This window comes from Triturus cristatus, chromosome 7 (genome assembly GCF_964204655.1).
Source record: "Triturus cristatus chromosome 7, aTriCri1.1, whole genome shotgun sequence".
NCBI classification, from domain to species: Eukaryota; Metazoa; Chordata; class Amphibia; order Caudata; family Salamandridae; genus Triturus; species Triturus cristatus.
In genome coordinates, this window is record NC_140590.1 from 723,376,039 (window position 1) to 723,397,101 (window position 21,063).

Here is a 21,063-nt window from a genome sequence, read left to right on the forward strand (position 1 = left end):
GCCTGGGTGGAATGTTTGGGGGGGTAGATGTCAATTCTAGGCAGTACCCTGAGCGAATAATTTGGGTCACCCATTTGTCTGAGGTGATGGTCTCCCAGACCTGAAGGAAATTTTGTAGTCTGCTCCCGACCGGAGTGAGATGGTCTGGAGGGAGCGGGGGGCAAGTCATTGGGTAGGCAGTGTGGCAGAGCGGGCGGTATTTGTTTTGCCTCTGCCTTTATTGTTATTGCCCCTATAGCCGCCTCTTTGATAACCCCTTGTGAAGGTGGACTGAGCAGGGGATTTGTAGGAAGTGGACGCGCTGAGAAGTAGCTGTACCCCGAAAGGAAGAGCGGCGAAAGGAGCGCCTAGGAGGGTGTGACTGCAGGGCTCCCATAGATTTCACTGTATCAGTGTCCTTCATTTTCTCGAGGGCCTCATCTACCTTTGGGCCGAATAGGTGTTCTTGGTCAAAGGGATGATTTAGGATGGAGGCCTGTACCTCCGGTTTAAAACCTGATATTCTCAGCCAAGCATGGCGACGGAGGAGGACGCTAGTGTTAATGGCCCTGGAGGCTGTGTCTGCTGCATCTAAGGCACAGCGTATGGCGGTGTTAGTTATAGTCTTACCCTCTTGAATTAATTCATTGGCCCTATTTTTGTATCTTTCTGGGAGGTGGCGCATTATGGTTTCTAATTCATCATAATGCGCCCTATCGTATCTGGCCAATAGTGCTTGGGTGTTGGCGATACGCCATATATTAGCTGCCTGTGACGCAGTACGCTTTCCCGACGCGTCCAGTAGCTTTGACACTTTGTCAGGTGGTGGTGCTTCGCCTGACGCCTGGGAGTTTGACCTCTTCCGTGCAGTGGAAACCACTAGGGAATCTAGTGGCGCTGGCCCTTTGATATAGGCAGGATCTGTGGGGGCAGCCTTGTACTTTTTTTCTATGAGTGGGTTAATGACCCTAGCCCTGACTGGTTCCTTAAAACCTCTGGCGCATGTTTTATCACCCCCTTGAGCATAGGTAGTATGGAGGTAGACCTATGTGCGGTATCAAAGGTGTCGAGGAGGAAATCCTCTTCTACTGGGTCAATATGCAGCTCTACCCCGTGATAATGTGCCGCCCTCTGAAGTAGGCGGTGGAAACCTAATGAGTCTTCCGGTGGAGATGGCCTGGAAGGGTAAAGGTCATCTTGTGGGACGTCTGGAATATCTGGATTATTGTAGTTGTCCCATGGGTCTGGGGATCCTGTAGGGGTGGGGTCTTGGGGCACATAACCTGGATCGCAATATGGGTCCCTCTGATCATCATCGTCTGGAGACAGGGTCGGAGAGCGATGAGGTGGCGGTGGAGAAGGAGGAGGGGGCGGAGGTGGAGAAGGTGGAGGAGGTGGGGAAGGCACTCTGAAAGGGGAGGTAGCAGAGTCCTTCCTCTTTGGAGGTGGAGGCGGAGCCGGTTTGTCCAAATGTCTCTTTTTAGAAGAGAGTGCCAAATGTCCAGTTTTTGGATCCTTGGTAAGAGTTTTTTGCAAGGGATCCGGTGTAAACAGTTCCTGTGACAATGTTAGTTCCGTCGGCGCCGAAGGTTTCGGGGCCGATGACTTTTTAGGCTTGTCCGTGCCGTGCTTAGCACTGGGCTTGAGAACCTCCGTTTTCTTGGTCGGCGCTGAGGTGGGCTTCGGCGTGGAAGCGTCGGTGCCGAGGGCCTTATGGGGTTTGGTCGGTACCGAAGATGGCGTCAGTATGGAAAGGCTGGGTTTCGACACCGGTTTCTTTTTCGGTGCCGAAGTGTGTTTCTCGGCACCGCTGGAGGGCAGGCTCGAGCCCGAGCTGCCGGAAGGCTTATTTTGCTTCTTCACCGGGCCCGAAGGTGAGGTGTGTAAAGCAGTGTCTCTGGTCTTGCCTAGGCCCGGAGGCGATGGCGTGACCGAAGCCTTTTTGGGTGTGGGAGGAAGTATAGTACTCACGACCCTCTGTGCCAGGGTGATGTCCTCCACATCTGAGTCGTCGGCTTCAGAAGCACTGACGAGGTCCTCTTCTGTGTGCTGCTGTCCCGGTTCTTCGACGTCGTCCCCGAAGATGTCGACTGGAAAGGAGGTCGAGGAGTGCTCCATGTTTCGTCTGGCTCTTCGATCTAGAATAGTCTTTTTCGATCTGAAAGACTTACAGGCCGGACAGTCTCGAGCCTCGTGTTCAGGGGAGAGGCAGAGGTTGCATACCTCATGAAGATCGGTGTGGGGGAATTTGGACCCACATCAAGGGCACTTCTTGAAAGGAGTTCTTTCCATCAGCCGGGACCGGAGCTTGGGTAGGCCCGAAGGCTGCCGTCGACGACTGGAATCGAAGATGTGTCGAAGAGAAGGTGATTGAGGAGATCTGGATCTGAACAATACCGCTATAAGCGAGGATTCCGCTTCGATCGTCGAACTGGAAATGTTCGGAGCCGGAGTGCGAAGTATTACATCCGAGCCAGATGGCGGAAAAAAACAATCTGAGGATGGAGCAGAAGCCCATGCGCAATACGATCCAAGGGAGGAGTCACCGACCTCGTGACTTCTTAAGACTTTCCAAGAGGAAAAACAAACTGCAAACATCCGGGCCCAACACCAGATGGCGATCTATGCAAAAGTGTGTAATCTGCAGCTCATATGCCTCGAACACATTGGTATCATCGCCTGAATATCCTGGACTGTGGGAGTATGCGTCCTGAAAGTCCAACACTGCCATCCAGTCTCCCGGGTCCAGGACAGACATGCCTTGAGTGAGTGTGAGCATTTTGAACATCTCCTTCTCAAGGAAGAAATTGAGAGGGAACAGGTCTAGGATAGGATGAAGGCATCCATCCTTCTTGGGTACCAGAAAGTAGCAGGAGTAACAACCACAACCTATTCCTGGCGTCCACACCCTCTCGATAGCTCCCTTGGCCAAGAGAGATGTCACTTCCTGGTGGAGCAAGGAGAGATGGTCCTCCAGCAACCTGTTGGTAGGTGGCATGAGTGGAGGGTAGTCACAAAGGGGAGAGAGTAACCCCTTCAAACAAACTGAAGGACCCCGCGGTCTGATGTTATAGACCTCCAGTGGGGTAGCTGGTGGCGTATCCTATTTCTACTGGGTACCCATAATGGTAAGAGGGCAAACTAAAGGGGTCTGAAGGGAGCAGCTGCTGGGAGAGTGGTGGAATGGCCTGACCTCTGACTGCCGGACCAAAGGGGTTGTGGGTACTGAATTTTTGGCTACACAGTGCCTGGGAAGCTTGTGCGTCGTGGTGGCTGGGCAGGTAAAGACGAGGCTGAAAGCCCCTTCCATTACCACCAGGGGCTAAGGCGGATGAGCAGCGCCCCACTGCTCTGTGAACAGTTGAAAAAGGAAAAACAAAATCATAATAACGAACCTTATTATCATTGTACTTTTCCATGGCTTGGCTGATTAGGGGCGGGGCTGGCTCTTACAGGAACAGGGGAGATGGGGTAGTCACTCACTTGAGTGTGCAGGACTGTTTGGCCAGCCCTCTTGGGCCAGCCAAACAGTCACGCGCACTTTGCATGTTCTTCACCCAGGCTGTACTACAGCCTGGATGAAGAACATGCCCAGGCCACCAGTCCCTCTCTGAGCGACAAACCACAGTGCTCAGACCAATCACGACGCTGCTATCAGCAATGTCATGATTGGCAGGGGAGTCTGGAAGCCTGGGTGATTCCTGTTCCAGGTTCCTGCCTCTGAAAGCGGGCAAAGAGGACCGAGAGGCAGCAGCCTGCCTACAGGTAATTGCTTTTTAAAATGTATTTTCTTTTGTTTACCCTCCCGCCCCCGTTAAGTTGCGGCCACCACTGGTGGTCACAAAAGGTGTCCTGAGGTTGTCAAGGTGCCATGGAAAGGCCCAAAGACCTGGCCATAGCTCTGCCATCCTTGAAGCACTCCAGTGCCGAGTCCGCCCTTATCTCTGAAGAGACGAGAGTCATCTCAGGGCATGTCCATAAGCGATGTTCGGACATGTCCGGTAAAGCCAGTTTATCTCAGCCAGGGATGAAGAAACCACTCTGCCCAGCGAGTCAGTCGTGTCCAGCCAACATCGAACCATGAACTTCCCTGCATCTCTCTCGTCAGACACAGCTTAGGAGAGTATAGCCCGGGTCTCCTCTGGGACATTGACCAGCACCTGCACAACCAAATCTCACAATGCGTGGGAGCAGTGGCCCAAAATGTACACGGTGTTCACTGACCGCAGTGCCAGGCTGGTGGAATAAAACATTTTCTTTCCTAAGATGTCCAGCCTCTTGGATTACCTACCCGGTGGAGTGGTAGGGAATGCGCCAGGATTTACACGGGAGGTTGACCACCAAGCTCTCTGGGGTAGGGTGTTGGGCGAGAAAGGTGTGATCCACAGGGGCAGGGCAGTGGCAGCGGGCAATCGTCCTGTTCACAGGAGCCTCTGTGAAGGGTTTGGACCATGTCCCCAGGAGGACGTCCGTGAGGGCTTCAAAGAATGGGAGAAGTGGTTCTGGGAGCGGCAATCCCAGCTGAAACACCTCTGTCAAGACATTAGCCTTGACTGCCATTGAGGGTAGGCTAAGGTCCAGGAACTCGCCTGCCCTTCTCACCACCATCGCAAAATAAGCTCCCTCCTCTGTAGCCACAGTAGGAGGAGAGAGCATGCCAGTATCTGGAGAGGAGACCATTCCGCTGGTGTCCGCCAATTCCTCACACAAGGGTTAGGGTCTAGGAGCTGGTATTCTTCGAGGTCCAGTGACCCCTCCCAATCCTCCCTGAGTCCCAGCCCATAAGAATAGGGGTTGGGCATGGCTCAAGTCTGCAACGGATGACGCCTCTCCGAGTCCATGTCGGAGTCAGGGATGAGAATGGGGATGGCACAGGTCCAGATCCATCCGTGGATCCAAGTGGCCCGACTGGAGCAGAGGATGGAACCACCGGCAGAGAACTAGTGGGGACCCCTCCTAAACCATGGGGCCCAAAAGGGCGTGAGCTTGTAACCTAAATATCAGATGCATGGTCTCAGAGCGCTCCCTTAAGGCATTGAGGTGCATGGTGTGGCAGTCAACGCCTTGGTTCACCAGAGGCAAACAAGGTGCGGGTTCGTCACGGACATCTCAAAAGAAAGGTCAGTCAAAAACTGACTAGGTGTAGCTTTCTCCTGAACTGCGCTGACTGCTGTGGAAAGAAAAGAACTGACGTCTGGAGTGTCACCTATATAGACACTGGGCAAATCACTTTCGATGTGGATGACCATGCCAAGTGGAGCCAAGCTACACCACCCACCAGTGCGCAGGGGTACTGCTCATGAAAAATTTCCAGATCCAGTCTGATGCCTGGGGATAATTCGAAGGTAAGCAATCTGCAGCTAGAAGACTATCAGACTGGGTTTATGATTTGGAATTATGAATTTAAGAGGAATATCACGCACTATTAAAGCTGTTGTCTGCGATCATTTATCCGATGATGACATCATACTAGCTGAGGAAGACTGGCCTCCACTCTTTATTAGGGAAGTTCCCTGAAAGGAGGAAGTAATCAGAGTAGCTTTTTCTCCTATAGTACCTAGGGAAATTTACACCCGTGAATGGGCTGCAAGACACGCTTATTACTGAAACTAAGCTGGGTGGGAATAAACATTCAGTTCCACATGTCATTCCCTTATGCAGTGAACTTCAAGCTCAAGCTCAATATTCTTCAAAAACAGAAGTGGGGTATTAAAGCAATATAAGATCAGTCAACTATAATAGCGCCTTTGCTTTCACCAATGAACACGTGCTGTTTTCCTGTCTACCTGCCCTAACAGCTCCTATAAGATAGCTTTAGACTATAGGAATTCAAACGCCCATACTAAAACATATGCTGAGCAAAAATTGCATACTACAGGTTTTATGATGAATCTGGTGCAGAATAAATTTAAAACAACACTTGATATACTTCCAGTCAGAATATGGCACCTGAATGGAGTATCTAACCGCGTTAAGTTTCCACGGGGTGCAGTTCTCATTTCAACATTAGCCTATGGACTAGAACAACAGTCCAGGCCAACATATTCCTCCTACTCCAAAAGCTTTGCCCATTCAGTTTTATCAGAGCATATTCTACATATATGGCTCTGTTGAACCAGTGGTAGGAATGAAATAAAAGTACTCGACAGCCTGTGCATCAGTGCAAGGTGCAGGGAAGGATGAAGACTTCCGTTCGCAGCACACCCACACTAAGATCTTAAGCTGCAGCACTGCAGAACACACAAAACTTCATGCCCTGCTACTTGTTATTTTTAATTTAGTCTTACTAGGCACACAGCTACCCAAGGGTCAAGGTAGAGGAAGAACAAGAAGAAAAATTCTACATATTAAACAGCCAGGCTTTCAAACCCTTACGATAGTTCACGTAACTGGTTGCATTACAAAAGGTTAATCCAGCAGGCCCCACACTTGTAGTGTCGGATTCATCCTTCTGTGTGCAAGAGTACAATGTTGACTTGCAACATTAGAGTTTGAATGAATTCAAGGATTCAGAGGGAAATAGATTAAAGATCAACAACTCTGGGGAAGGGTAGCGGTCTTCCAAGATAAGCTTCCACTGGTCCATGTGAGGCACACTTTGGAACATCAGCGTAGTGGATTTCATGCTGAAGGGGACTGTGCAGCTGACTTAGCTACCAAAGCTGTAATTCAGACTGTTAGAGTAGCAGCCCTAAACAGATCTCAAACATAGATCGACACAGATATGTTAACAGCCATACATTCAATCAAACAATTCAGGAAGCATCCCATAGGCTTTCCTCTCAAATATTCCTAAACCAATCTTAATTCAGATTATACTCCTGTAGTCCCACTACTACGAGTGAGAGATTGAATAATCCCTAACAAGCTTTCCAGATTTGATTTAATGAGGGATTGGCATCTGCCCATGATGGGGTTAATGCAACTGCATGAATGCTACAGCAATCCTACTGGTGGCCTTGTTTATATGAACAGACTAAGGACTATCTCAGAAAGTGTGACATTTGTCAGCAGATTAAACCATCTGCTGTTAAGAGACCCTAGCTAACTCCACTCACAGTCTCTAACATGTCTTTCAGGGTAATTTATTCGGACCACATTGACCCGAGAAAGTCTGTCAACTGAGATCAATACATATTGATAGCAAGTGATTCATGTTCTCGATTCCTATGGATGTGGCCACAGAGAAATGCGAGTCCTTCAGCGGTGGTAAAGGATTGGCAGTGACTGGTAGCTATGGGGGCAGTTCATTCATTTCTCATGGAAAATAGTCCTGCATTCACCTGCAAGACTTACCGGGATACATGTCTGTACTAGGAGTTTGTCCGCAATTGAGCATCCTGATCAGAGCAGAATCCAACATTTAGTTAAGAGGGCTAACAGCATGATTAAAAAAGCTTGGACCACTAAGGTACTAAGTTCAGGTTTTAGTTGGGACCATAATCTGTATCTAGTGCAAAGAGCATTAAATAACTTTCCTGGAAGAGGTTCTGGGGGGCACACTCCATTCAAGGTTCTCTTCTCAGTTCCTATGTATGTGTCTGACCTAGATAAATTGGGGAAGGTGGTGGATGAAGAAATGTTTGACATGGAAAAATGTTTGAATGTCTTACAGAGTCTCCAAGAGGTCAGAGACAAGCTGTCTAATGTGAACCATTCTGAAATTGCCATCAACGAAAAGCAGGTTGAAACCGTTGATGACGGGTGGGTCCCTAATATAAGGGATCAAGTTTGTGAAAAGATCCAAGAAGAGCAAGATTTGAACCATCCTACAGTCCATCCGTTAAAGTCCTTGGGTTAAAAAGCAAAGAACTGTCATTCTCTCTGGCTCAAAGAAAAACAGACAGATGTCCATCAATCACATAAAAAAGCACTACGTGACCGATTCTCTACAGCAAACCACAGTAGACACCAAGATTGCTTCAGAGCAGAAATTCTCAGACTCTACCTACTCTGAATGAAATACCACTTAATGAGAGCAGTAACACCACTGACTAGTATTCCCAGCCAGGGATATTTGAGTATGCTGCATCTCCAGCTCTACACAGAGCAAAGAACTCAACTGACCATTCTGATGCCATCACCACTACAGCTGCAAATGTTTCACACAACTCCATAATCTACTATGAAGTGAGTACGAGAATGACTCTGGAATCGGCTCCGAGAATTCTTCACCTCACTCTTAAGCTGCTTTAGAGTCTCTTTTCTGCCTTGATTCTAGCTGTGGTCAAGATGTTTTATCACTGGTTGAATGATCAATAGAAGACGTCTTCCTTTACAGTCTCAGTCACCCCACTGAATATGAGAGTCTTTAGCTATAGCTAAGTTTGCTAAACCTGCGTCATGTTCAGAAGGTGCGGTACTGGCAACATTATTTTATAATCAATCAGTTGAGGCTAAGAGCTTTATACTTGAGAATGTTCATCCATTCTTACACCTAAATTTTTCAATCAACTAAAACGTAGGATCTTTTTCAATTTATTGAAAAGCTCCACCTAGAGGAATTCCTCTGGCACTCACTTAAGCTATGTATTTTGAATACCTTCAACATCTGGCATTTCACTCAGACCCATACAATGCCCTTATTCTATGAGTGCTCTGAGTATGTAGAAATTTAACTCCTCCCTCGAGAGGCACTAAATAGCTATCAATCTTCCAGCATCTCCTCTACTCCTGTCCTCCCTCCCCTGTATGTTTTGGCATAGTCATTTTGAAAGGACTCTCTGGTGAGTATTGCAGCATGAGGCACTGAAGGAAATGAGAAATAAAAAAACAAATTAAGCTTTTCTCAATCGTTGGTCCTTCATTTCCATTCTGTTTAATTTTAATACATATTATTGTTTACTAATCAATTCCTAGCCAGAAGAACAAGTTACTTACCTTCGGTAACGACGTATCTGTAAGAAACATTAGTTAGTTAGATTCCTCACCTTAGAATATCCCCAGGCGTCAGACTGGATCCGGAAGATTTTTCGTCAGCAATACCCCTTGCGCGTCGCTAGGCGTCGTCTGCGGCTCCGCGTCCGTCGTCGGCGTCGTGCGCCGGGATGACGTCGTCGGAGTACTTAGACGCCGCCCTCGCGCGCTGACGTCAGTTCTTGTACATAGCCTTCCGCGCCAGGAACGCAGAGCCATGCAAAGACCGACACTGGTGCCAAAAATACAATCTAGGGGCCTGAAAGGACAACCTTAACCCTAGATGTCAGTTCGCAGAACGGGGAGGATGGGTGGGTCGGTGAGGAATCTAACTAACTAATGTTTCTTACAGATACATCGTTACCGAAGGTAAGTAACTTGTTCATCTGAAAGAAACACGTTAGTTAGATTCCTCACCTTAGAATAGATACCCAAGCAATACCATCCCCGGTGGTGGGTCTGCGAACCAAGATCACACCAGAAAGTCCTGGAGGACAGAACGGCCAAAGAAGCCATCCCTCCGGACTTGGCTGTCAAGGCAATAATGCCTGGCAAACGTGTGTAGCGAAGCCCACGTCGCCGCCTGACAGATGTCCTGCAAAGGGACTCCCCGTCCCAAGGCAGTAGTAGCCGCCGTGGCCCGAGTAGAATGGGCGCGCAGCCCAGCAGGAGGGTCCTTTTTAGCCAAGGAATAGCAAATTTTTATACACAAAACGACCCACCGAGAGATGGTCCGTTTGTGCACAGCTTTCCCCTTCTTAGCGCCCACGTACCCAACAAAAAGCTGGTCGTCCACCCGGAACTGTTTTGTGCGGTCCAGATAAAAGGAGAGCGCACGTTTTGGGTCCAGACGGTGGAGCCTCTCTTCCTCTTTGGAAGGATGCGGAGGCGGAAAGAAGGTGGGCAAGGTGACAGACTGCCCAAGGTGAAATGGAGTCACCACTTTAGGAAGAAAGGAGGGACGAGGCCGAAGGACAACCTTGTCCGGATGAACAGACAGAAAAGGAGGCTTTGAAGATAAAGCCTGGAGCTCACTCACCCGTCTAGCCGAGGTGATGGCTACCAGAAAAGCAGTCTTAAGAGTCAGAAGACGAAGAGGGCAATTGTGAAGAGGCTCGAAGGGAGCGCACATCAAGAATGTCAAGACCAGATTCAAGTCCCACTGAGGCATTACAAAAGGGACCGGAGGGAACGTATGTGTAATGCCTTTGAGAAAGCGTGTAACCACAGGGGACTTGAAAAGAGAAGGCTGATCAGGAAGCCGCAAGAAGGCGGAGATGGCAGCAAGATAACCTTTCAGGGTGCCTAGGGCAGAGCCCTGCCGGGCCAGAGAAAGAAGAAAGAGGAGAACCTCAGAAAGAGGGGCGGAAAGGGGATCCACAGCCTTTGCTGTGCACCATGCCACAAATTTGTTCCACCGGCAGGCGTATACCGACTTTGTGGAGGGACGCCTGGCTGCCAGAATGATATCACAGACTTCAGGAGGCAAGTCAAATGGCATCAACTGCCGCCGCTCAATCTCCACGCATGGAGGTGGAGGCTGGACAGGTTCGGGTGGAGGACCGTCCCCTGCTGCTGCGACAGAAGATCCTCCCGAAGGGGCAGACGAATCGGGGGATCGGTCAGCATACTGAGTAGCTCGGGATACCAGTATCTTCGTGCCCAATCCGGAGCCACCAAGATGACTTGGGCCCGGTCGTGCCTGATCTTCAGCACTCTGGGCAGAAGTGGTATAGGCGGAAAGGCGTACAACAGACCGCAACTCCACTCGTGACGAAAAGCGTCGCCGAGCGAGTGCCGCCTTGGAAATTCCAACCCGCAGAACTGCTGACATTGCGCGTTCTCTTCGGTGGCGAATAGATCTAACCAAGGCTCTCCCCACTGCTGAAAGAGGCCTTGCGCCACTTCGGAGTTCAGACGCCATTCGTGATCCATCATGCACCGGCGGCTGAGTTCGTCTGCTCTGGCGTTCAGAGAGCCCGCCAGATGTTGAACCACCAGGGTGACGCCCTGGTGTTCCAGCCACGTCCAGAGGCGCAGAGCCTCCTGACAAAGGGTCCACGACCCCACCCCGCCCTGTTTGTTGCAATACCTCATGGCGGTGGTGTTGTCCGTGAACACCTGCACAACACTTCCCCTGACAGAGGGAAGGAAGGCTTTCAGTGCAAGTCGGATCGCTCTCAACTCCAACAGGTTGATGTGGAGGCGAGACTCCGCCGGAGACCAGAGGCCTCTGATCTCCGCCTCTCCCATATGGCCACCCCATCCCAGGAGGGACGCATCCGTCACTACGACATGCTCCGGTTGGGGAAGGGAGAGGCTCTTGCCCGTGACCCAATCGCGGTCCGTGAGCCACCACTGCAACTGCTGTGCAGTGCCCTCCGAGATCAAGACATGGTTGGACAGGTTGCCGTGATGCTGGGCCCACTGAAACTTCAGGTCCCACTGCAGAGCCCGCATGCGCCGCCTGGCGTGATGCACTAGTAGGATGCAGGAGGCCATCAGCCCCAGAAGCCGCAACACTAGCCTGACCGAAACCCAGGATAGAGGCCGAAAGATGGGAATCAGGGCCTGAATATCCCGGACCCGCTGTTCCGGCGGATAGACCCGGAACTGCGCCGAATCGAGAACCGCTCCGATGAAGAGGAGCTTCTGAGAGGGACTCAGGTGTGACTTCGGCACGTTGATGGAAAACCCCAGGAAATGCAGGAGATCCGCCGTAGTCTGGAGGTGGGAGACGACTGCCTGGGGCGAGCCCGCCTTCAACAACCAGTCGTCGAGATAGGGGAAGACTGGAACCCCTGATCTGCGCAGATGAGCTGCGACCACCGCCATCACTTTCGTTAACACGCGAGGGGCACTGGTAAGGCCGAAGGGGAGTACGGTAAACTGAAAGTGCTCTTGACCCACCGTGAACCGCAGGTAACGCCGGTGGGCCGGCAGGACGGGGATGTGGAAATATGCGTCCTGCAAGTCCAACGCTACCATCCAGTCTCCAGGGTCGAGAGCAGCCAGAACCTGAGCCAAAGTTAACATCTTGAACCTTTCCTTCCGGAGGAAGGCATTGACGTTCCGGAGGTCCAAGATAGGGCGTAGGCCCCCTTTGCCCTTCTTGGGAACCAGAAAGTAGTGGGAGTAACAACCACGACCTACTTCTGGGCTCGGAACGCGCTCGACGGCCCCCTTGGCCAAGAGGGCCGAAACTTCCTCGTGGGGAAGATTCAAATGATCCCCCGAGATACGGTGGTGCTGCGGTAGCATGGCTGGAGGGGTCGTCTCGAAGGGGAGGGAGTAGCCCCTTCGGACGATTTGCAGCACCCACCTGTCCGATGTGATGGACCGCCAGTGGAGCAGGTGATGGCGAACTCTGCCGCCCACTGGCGTGGAATGGGCCTGAAAGCTCGGACTAGGAAGGCTTTGAGGCGGATGCTGCCGGGGTGGATGTGGACTGACCGCGTCGTCCTCCAGAACCGCCTCGGCGGAAACCACGTCCGCGACCGCGCGCAGGTTGGTTCTGCGGCTGGTGGCTAGGCGGACGTGAGGAGGCCCCCCTTCCTTGGCCACGAAAGGGGCGAAAGGCGGAAGTTCGCGACCGCGGGGCCGAGAGGCCCAAGGACTTGGCCGTAGCCCGGGAGTCCTTAAAGCGATTCAGCGCACTGTCCGCTTTCTCACCAAAAAGGCGAGTGCCATCAAAGGGCATGTCCATGAGAGTGCTCTGGACATCTCCCGAAAAGGACGTGGACCGCAGCCAGGCCTGACGTCTAAGCGCCACCGTGGTAGAAATCGCCCCACCCAGCGAGTCCGTAGTGTCAAGCCCACATCTGATAGCATGGCGCGCTGCATCCCTCCCATCGGCCAGAGCCTGGGTAAGTCGTGTCTGGACCTCCTCCGGACACAGGGGCAGCACGTCCTCCACCGTATCCCACAGAGAGTGGGAATAACGGTCCAAAAGACAGGCGGTGTTCAAGGACCGCAGGCCCAAACTAAGGGAGGAGAACAGCTTTTTGCCAAACTGTTCCAGTCTCTTGGAATCCCGGTCCGGCGGAGCAGTCGGGAAGGAGGATTGGGAGGTAGAAGCCTGGATAACCAGGCTCTCGGGGGTGGGGTGTTAGGACAGAAACCCGGGGTCGCCCGGAGCAGGGCGGTGGCGCCTGGCGACGTTCCTGTCCACAGGAGGAACCGTGGAGGGCTTGGACCAGGTGCCCTGCAGAACGTCAATGAGGGCCTCATTGAATTGCAGCAGAGGCTCAGTGGAGCTTGCTACAGACTGAAGCACCTCAGTGAGGACGTTAGTTCTCACAGCCACGGCAGGCAGCTCGAGCCCAAGGGCTGCGGCCGCCTTGCGCAGCACCACAGAGAAAGCAGCACCCTCCTCCGAAGCCACAGTCGGAGGAGAGATGAATCCAGTGTCTGGTGAGGTATCCAGACCACTGGCCTCCCCCAGTTCATCTGCCCAGTCCTGCGACAGCTGAGCCTGAACGGCCATAGGATCCTCGGACCCCTCCCATTCGCCCCCGTCATCCGATTCCTGGTAAACAGGAGGAAGGATCGGAGCCGGACGATAGACATAATGTGTCTCCAGCGGCGCCGTACGCGGCGTCCATCGACGCCGTAACGGTGCCGGGTCCGGAGCGGGGCTGAACTGGGGCACGACACCGAGCGGAGCCGGCGTCGGAGGTGGAACCGGTGTCGACGCCGGCGGAGGAGGCGTGACGAGGTCGACCGGCGTCGGCGGGGACTCGGGGACGAGTCCCTCAGGCACTTGCGGCGTCGAGGCCGGAGCCGGCGACGGCACCGGGGCCGGAGCCGCCGGCATGCAAGGTTGCCCAGTCGGGTCCGCGGGGCCCGAAGGCGCGCCAGCGGGCGTCGACGGCAGAGCCAGGTTCCTCATGGCCGAGAGGAAGGCACTGACTTCCGCCAGCGTCGCGTCAGTCCCAGGGACCGGCGGGTATGGGGACTTGCGCGGCGCCTGCGGCTCCGCTGGAGCCGCGGGGGTGGAACCACCCTGACCCTTGGCCGAGTCGCGCGAGGGGAGTCGAAAGAGCGGTGTCGCCTCTTGGACTTCTTGGAGTGCTTCGACTTACCCGAAGACTTGGAGCCAGACGATCGATGAGGACGTCGGCTGCGGCTCCGCGACCGATCCTTGGACCTCCTCCTGGACCGGGATCGAGAGGGGCGCGGAGCCGAGTGGCGAAGCTCGAGAAGCTTACGGGACCGCTCCCGTCTAGCCTTCGAGGTCAGGGCCTTGCAGTCCGAACACGACTCCGCGTCGTGGTCGAGGCCCAAACAGTAAAGGCACCGGCGGTGATTATCCGTAACCGACATCAAGCGGTTGCAGTCAGCACAGGCTGTAAAACCAGGCATCCTACCGGCACCTGAGTCGAGACAAGATCAAAAAGGATCAAAAAACTTAGTCAAAAAAGACTAAAAGGGGTAGCTCTCCCGGATCTGCGCATACTGGCGCGGAAAAAAGAAGAACTGACGTCAGCGCGCGAGGGCGGCGTCCAAGAACTCCGACGACGTCATTCCGGCGCACGACGCCGACGACGGACGCGGAGCCGCAGACGACGCCTAGCGACGCGCAAGGGGTATTGCTGACGAAAAATCTTCCGGATCCAGTCTGACGCCTGGGGATATTCTAAGGTGAGGGATCTAACTAACGTGTTTCTTTCAGATACGGTATACGACGAACCAGTCTCGCAGCCGCATTCTGAATCATCTGAAGGCGACAGATGGCGTATTTTGGCGTATTTGGGGAGCCCAAGATATAATCCATTAGCGTAGTCTAGCCTAGATGTAACATGAACTACTGATTTACAACAATCTTCCGGTAAGAAATGTAAAACTTTCCGGAGATTTTTTAATTTACTAAAACAGGTTGCAGAAACCTGCTGTATTTGGGCTGAAAAAGAGAGGTCCACCTCCCATCTCACCCCTAAATTACGAATAAGTGTAGCAGGGGATGGTGGTAGACCCATTTCTGGCGACCACCATACATCTCCATCTGGCACCGAGCCCTTGCCGAAAAACAGAACTTCTGTCTTCCCAGCATTAAGTTTTAATTTATTTGAGTTCATCCATAGTGCAATATCTCGCAGACAGCCTTTGAAGTTCTTGAAGGCGTCTACCGTCCGCTCCTTCTTCAAATTACTGTTCTTAACACACTTGCTGTTAGACATCCTCTCTTTTACTGAAGACTGCAACATGAAGAAAAAGTTTAAAAACTAATTTTTAAACCATGAAGCGAATTGTGCCACCTTTTGTCCTAAACATGCTACAGAAATAAAAGGCATTACAAAAGGGAAAAAAACACTTACTGAGGTCCCATATACTCAAAAACTGGTCTTTGTTCTTTAAGATGCATTCTAAGTGCCTCCACAGAAGGGTCCCATTCATCAGTTTCTCTGAGATGTCCATGAACACGGAGTCTGCTATAGCCATTAACATCTTGGCATTATCACTAAGCTGATCCAAAAGCTTCCCATTCGCACCTGGATGAAAGAGTCATACAAGACCAACATGGTTAGTAAATCCAATAATTCATGTATTCGTTTAAGGGGTAAGGCGAAATAACTGTTTTGTAACCTCATTGATATAGTTTTTCAATCTTTTTGAGCTATCACATTAACACATTCATACAGTTTAGTCTGAACTTTTTATCTTCTGGTCCACTTTTGAAGTCGATCACATTGCTAATTTCGTCTTTCCACAACGCTTGTTATGAAACTGTTGGAAAAGAGGAAAATGGGCTGCATTTTCCCAAAAAAATATTGCTTTATCTCAGAAATGGTGTCTGTTGTCCCCAGGAGGCCATCATCCCTGTTATTTAGCGATTCCCAAAGGGTCACAAACAGAGACCTACCTCATTAAGATTCATAAGGTAGGTCTATTTGCGACCCAATGGTAATAGTAAATGCAACTCAAATGAGTTTCATACATTTGAAATTGCCATTTCCTAATTTTGATTCGCATGAAATTGCAATTAGGCACTCACTATTTCAAAGTTTTGTACATGTGGCCCTTAATTACTTTCTTACAACATGTATATTTAAAAAAAGTTCTTTCACGGGTTTTACATGTTGCTACATTTAATCAAATTATTTTTCTTAGTAACAATATTTCACTGTAGTTTCTCTCTATATTGATTTCTCTGTTTCCACTCAATACCATCTGTCACCATTGTAGGATGTCTCCCGTATTGCACCCATTAGATTCAGAGTATTGTGATTAGCCATCTTGCAGCACTGATATTTCATGCACAGCAGATGATGCAACACCTTCTACTGGTGGTTGGGGGGGGGGGGGGGGATGGCATGGTCTGAGGTGTATCTAAAATCTGTGTCATAGCTAAAATCTTAGCATACCCAAAGATGCACTCTCTGGTCTTGAAAGCATCCAAGGCCTAAACACACACAGACAATATAGAGAAACAGATTAACAATATATTCTTACTCTTGCCTTAACTACCTCAATTTCCAGTGAACTGAAATAGTTCAAATGGATGATGGCAGCAGTCATGGCTAGAGTGGCTAAGTCAGTCATGTTCTAAATAACTATCACCAACCAGCATTACAATATGGCAGCAGCTGTCCCTGGAATACTTATTGAAGTGACTGTCATGCATTCTATCAATATTTACCCTTGTCTGGAGTGCCAAAAGCTGCATTCTTCTGGCAGAGTTGGCATACATCGCTGAAAAAGGGAGGTGCCCTGGAATGAGTGCTCATTGTAAATGAAATTAAAAAGTATTAAATATGGAAGCCTATGCCAAGTAAGTACATGGTTGAAGGAAGAACTAAAAGCACTTTACAAATCAAAAGGTTTGTCCTTATGAAACAGTACAAATTCATAATGATTGTGAATCATCACTAACTCTTTGGCTCAATTTCAGTAATAAATCAATCCTTTCTAGCAGGCCAGTTCAGTACTGCTGAAAGCCATAGGTGTAATATGATATTTAGCTTATAATATGAAATAAACTTGTGATTAATAATGCCACAGGCAGGAATGCTGCACCAGAAACATTGATATAAAAATCTACAATTTCTTTAGATGGGAATGATGGCACATTCTGGGGATGGTGGAAGATGTGGCAAGGTGGCAATGGATGGTAGGGTATAAACTTGCTGAACAATCTGTATGACCCACTCTTCTAAAGTCTCTGCCTGCCACTGCAGTAATACGTGCCCGATCCGGACTATGAAAGGGTGAGTGTGCCGTGAAGGATACACTAAAGCGGTTTTGAGACTGCGGCAGCCAGAGAAGTTGAAGACTGGGCTCCATGCTGCCCATGTTGTTCATGTTGGCTGTGGGTACCGCCGCCACAGCCATGAAGAGCTGAGGAGTTTGCTGGACTGGCTGCATCTGCTGGTGAAAGTGAATGTGCTTACTGTAGCCACGGTGGGGACAACATTGGTGGTGTGGCTGATGTGGCAGAGAGGACAGACAAAAAAAAACATGCAGTGCCCCTACTATTTTTAAAGGGCTGGAGTGCCAAGTCGTCGGGTGCAGAGGTGGATCGGGAGCAGTCTTCACGGTTCTTCAGGTCACACATTCTTTTAGATGAAGATAGTTATTTGGTGAACAGGTCCACTGTTCTCAGGAGATCTTGGTCTTTGTCGAAGGCTGACCGTACTCCCAAGGCTTTGGAGGTCGCTGGGCTGCTGGACGAGTCGTCTTTTGGTGAAAGATTGTTGAGGGCTGCTGACAGGCTGGTAGGGCAGGGGCCATGTCAGCAGTTCTCTGTTGTCTTTTCTGCTGGCGCAACTTTATAGTGTTCAGCTCTTCTTAGGTCGTCAGGAACTGAAGTTCAGGGCCTGAGGAGGCCACCTAAATACTAGATTTAGGGGTGTTACACAGGAGTGACAGGTAGTGGCTAATGGGCCCCTTACCTGGGGTGTCTATACCCTCAAATATGCCACCTCCTGTGGCAGGGGGGACACACACCTAGCCCTGATCGGCAAAATTCCACCATCTTCACGATGGTGGGCACTGAAAAGTGTACTTCACCACGTCACCAGCACCTAAGGTGTGGAGTTGTTAGATGGGGCACACCTCTTATTCTTTCTATGTTTTCCCACCTGCCTTCCAGCCAAAAAGGGGTGAGGAAAGGAAGGGGGCCAGCTCTCTCTATCATGAGAAGTTGGGGGTCGCATTACAAAGGCAGCAAGGCATTTGAAGCTCCCTGCCACAGATGGCTCTTCTTGACCAGGGGGAGATGTGAACACCTCCACCCATGAAAGGCATTGTTCTCCTCCTCAGAGCATGCAGGCACTCTACCCATGAGGTCAGAACACTGTCTGGTGGTAGCAGGCTGGCTTGGGCCAATTGGTGACCACAAGGTTTTGGGGACCCCTCTAAGGGGTCCTCTGTGTGCAATTTGCAATAAATTTGACACAGGTACCAGTGCATGTTTATTATGCTGAGATGTTTGGTACCAAGTATCTCATACTTCAATAAGCCATCAAGGAGCTGGGGAACTCATAATGACAAGTGTCCAGCCCATGTACCTAGTATGGCTTCCCTGGTCACTTACAATATCCAGGAATAGACAAGGATATTGGAGGAGCATATCTGCTCATGCAGATATGCCCTAACAGGGGATATAGTGCACACTGCCTTAGGGCTAAGGCCTGCTAGAGGGGTGTCTAACCTATATCCCATGCAGTGTCTGGGGGCATGGCACACAGGGATGTGTGCCCTGTTGACTATATACAGTTTTGTTTGCACCGAGACACGCAGGCTGCAGTGGTAGTGTGCATGTGCTTGGTGAGGGGACCCTTGGAGTGACAAAATTCTAGCTGCAGCCATTAGGGATGCTCTTCAACCACAAGGCCGTTGGTACCAAGGGTGCCTTTTCCTACACAGAGTTTACAAATATCCCCAACAGCCTGGTGTTTGGAGATAATATAGAGGTATATCATATATTATAGAGAGTGTTAGCGATCAGTATTCAGAAAGACATGATAATGAAGGTTCAATCTTTGTTTTGGATGACCCACTACAACCGTTGTAGGTGACAGCACCTAGCAGATTCAGAGGGGTGATATACGGGGTCTGGTTTCTCTCTGGCTCCACTCCCTGTTTCTTCTTCTTGCCATCATAGTCCTATAATGAATAAGGACACAACGCTCAGGATTTGTTAAAATATAACATGGATTAAAAAATGGCCATGGGTTGTTAGGGGGGGTTGAATGATTCGGAAGATATTTGATGCACAATATGAGGATGTTATGATGTTGATTGCAAACCAAAACAATAAAAAAAACTTTTCAAATTAAAAAAATTACAAAATGGCCACACTGAATGCATACACATCCAAGGCAGCCATCTTTGTATGTATTTTGTCCTATTTTAACAAATTACATTCAAAGATGGCTGCCATGGATGTGCTCGCATTCGCAGCAGCCATCAAAGCTAATGTTAAGCATTGAAAGCCCCCAATAGGTTTCATAACCTACTGGCTCTGCAGTTGCTTCTTTTGTAGACTGAGTTTCTGCAAGGCTGAGCCAAGATGAACCTATGGTACAAACCTCATAAAGCCTATATTTAATATGCCTGCAACCCTTAATTAACTACAACCTGTGGAGTGTGACTCTAATCATCCTAGTAGCAGTAAAGTTCAGGAAGCCACAAAGAGCTGGTGATGCATTTCCCACAAAGGCATGTCTGGGTATACTCGAAGATCATATGTAAAACGAGTGGGTCATAGCAGATATTTTGTGATAAAAGTGGCTTCATTATCATTATTTTTGCTGTGGGAAAGACGAGAGTTAAGTTTAATTGCCTTTATTAAAATGTCACTTAACTGAGTCCAGAATAGTAAGGGAGCGGCCTAGCATGAAGGTGAGCCACATGGTTGCGAGAAACGTACATATGCTGCTGATTTCAGGAGAGGTGGTTCAGGAATATGAAGAGTATCGTGCAAATTGGTGTTTTGCAGGTGGCAAGATTTATGGTGTTGCTAACCATAACTGGCGAATTTTCATGGCTTTTCAAGTTTGCGCCACAACTAGAACTCAGTTTTTAACCATGCTTTGTTTCAAAGAATTAGATATTTTTTTTTTTACTTATGGTCTGATTTAGATCTTGTCGTGACTACCGTCATCCCACCGCGGCGGGGGTTCCAAGTACTCTGTCAAATGAATGAAAAAGGAATATGCTACTTACCAGTATGCATCTGTTCATGGCATGTAGAGCTGCAGAGAATCCACTCTGTGCATAGATCGTCCTCTGGTGTTGGGCTCGGATGCTTGCACCTTGTTGTTGTCTTGGAATAAGTCTTTTGTCGTCATGAGATAGGCGACTCCTTCCTTGGGACCATAGTGCGCATGGGCATCGACTTCATCTTCGGATTGTTTTTCGCCATGAAGTGAAATGACGGAGTTTGTAATAAACAGAAAGATGTCCATGAGGAATGTATCTAAGTAAGATAACACTGAAACAGATACAGGTTCCGGGGAGGTAGGTGGGTGTGCTCTGCAGCTCTAAATGCCAAGAACAGATGCATACTGGTAAGTAGCATTTTCCGTTCGAGGCATATGAGCTGCAGAATTCACACTCTGTGCATAGACTGACAGCAGTGTCTCCCCTAGAGGTGGTCGCCTGTATGGGTTGCAGTGGTTTGAAAAAGTGCCATAAGAACAGCTTGGCCTACAGAAGCTTGTTGCTTTGCCTGCATATCTACACAATAGTGTTTGGAGAAGGTGTGTGTTGTAGACCATGTTGCTGCCTCACAAACGTCTTCTAGGGAATGTTAACCAAGAATGCCATGGAAGCCCCTAGTTTGCGTTTTGAATGCGCTCTAGGGGGAATTGTTAACGTACATTTTGCTTTCTGATAGCATATTTGAATACATTTTACTATCCACCTGGCAATTCCGGCTTTGGAAATTGGAATGCCTTTATGAGGAAGTGTCTATTGTGGCTCCTAGATACTGATGCATGTAGGAGGGTTGAAGATGTGACTTGGTGTAGTTTACTGTGAACCCCAAGTTGTGTAGCAGCTGAATGGTTTGATGAGTGTGGTGAACACACTGGTTGTATGACTTGGCTTTTATGAGCCGGTCGTTGAGGTTATGGAAATACATGGATTTGTTGTCTTCGCAAGTGTGCTGTTACTATTGCAAGGCACTTTGTGAACATCCTGGGTGCTGTGGTCACCCCAAAT

The 21,063-nt window shown here is 49.8% G+C and overlaps 1 protein-coding gene across 2 annotated transcripts in view; it reads right to left on the minus strand.

The window, feature by feature from the left end:
• RNF213 (ring finger protein 213) overlaps window positions 1–21,063 on the minus strand; it is a 2,329,248-nt gene that overhangs the window by 1,262,103 nt on the left and 1,046,082 nt on the right. For both annotated transcript variants that reach the window (XM_085617427.1, XM_085617426.1), the window contains exon 17: window positions 15,213–15,386. In XM_085617427.1, coding sequence (XP_085473553.1) covers window positions 15,213–15,386 — 174 coding nt within the window. The remainder of the gene's footprint in view (window positions 1–15,212; window positions 15,387–21,063) is intronic.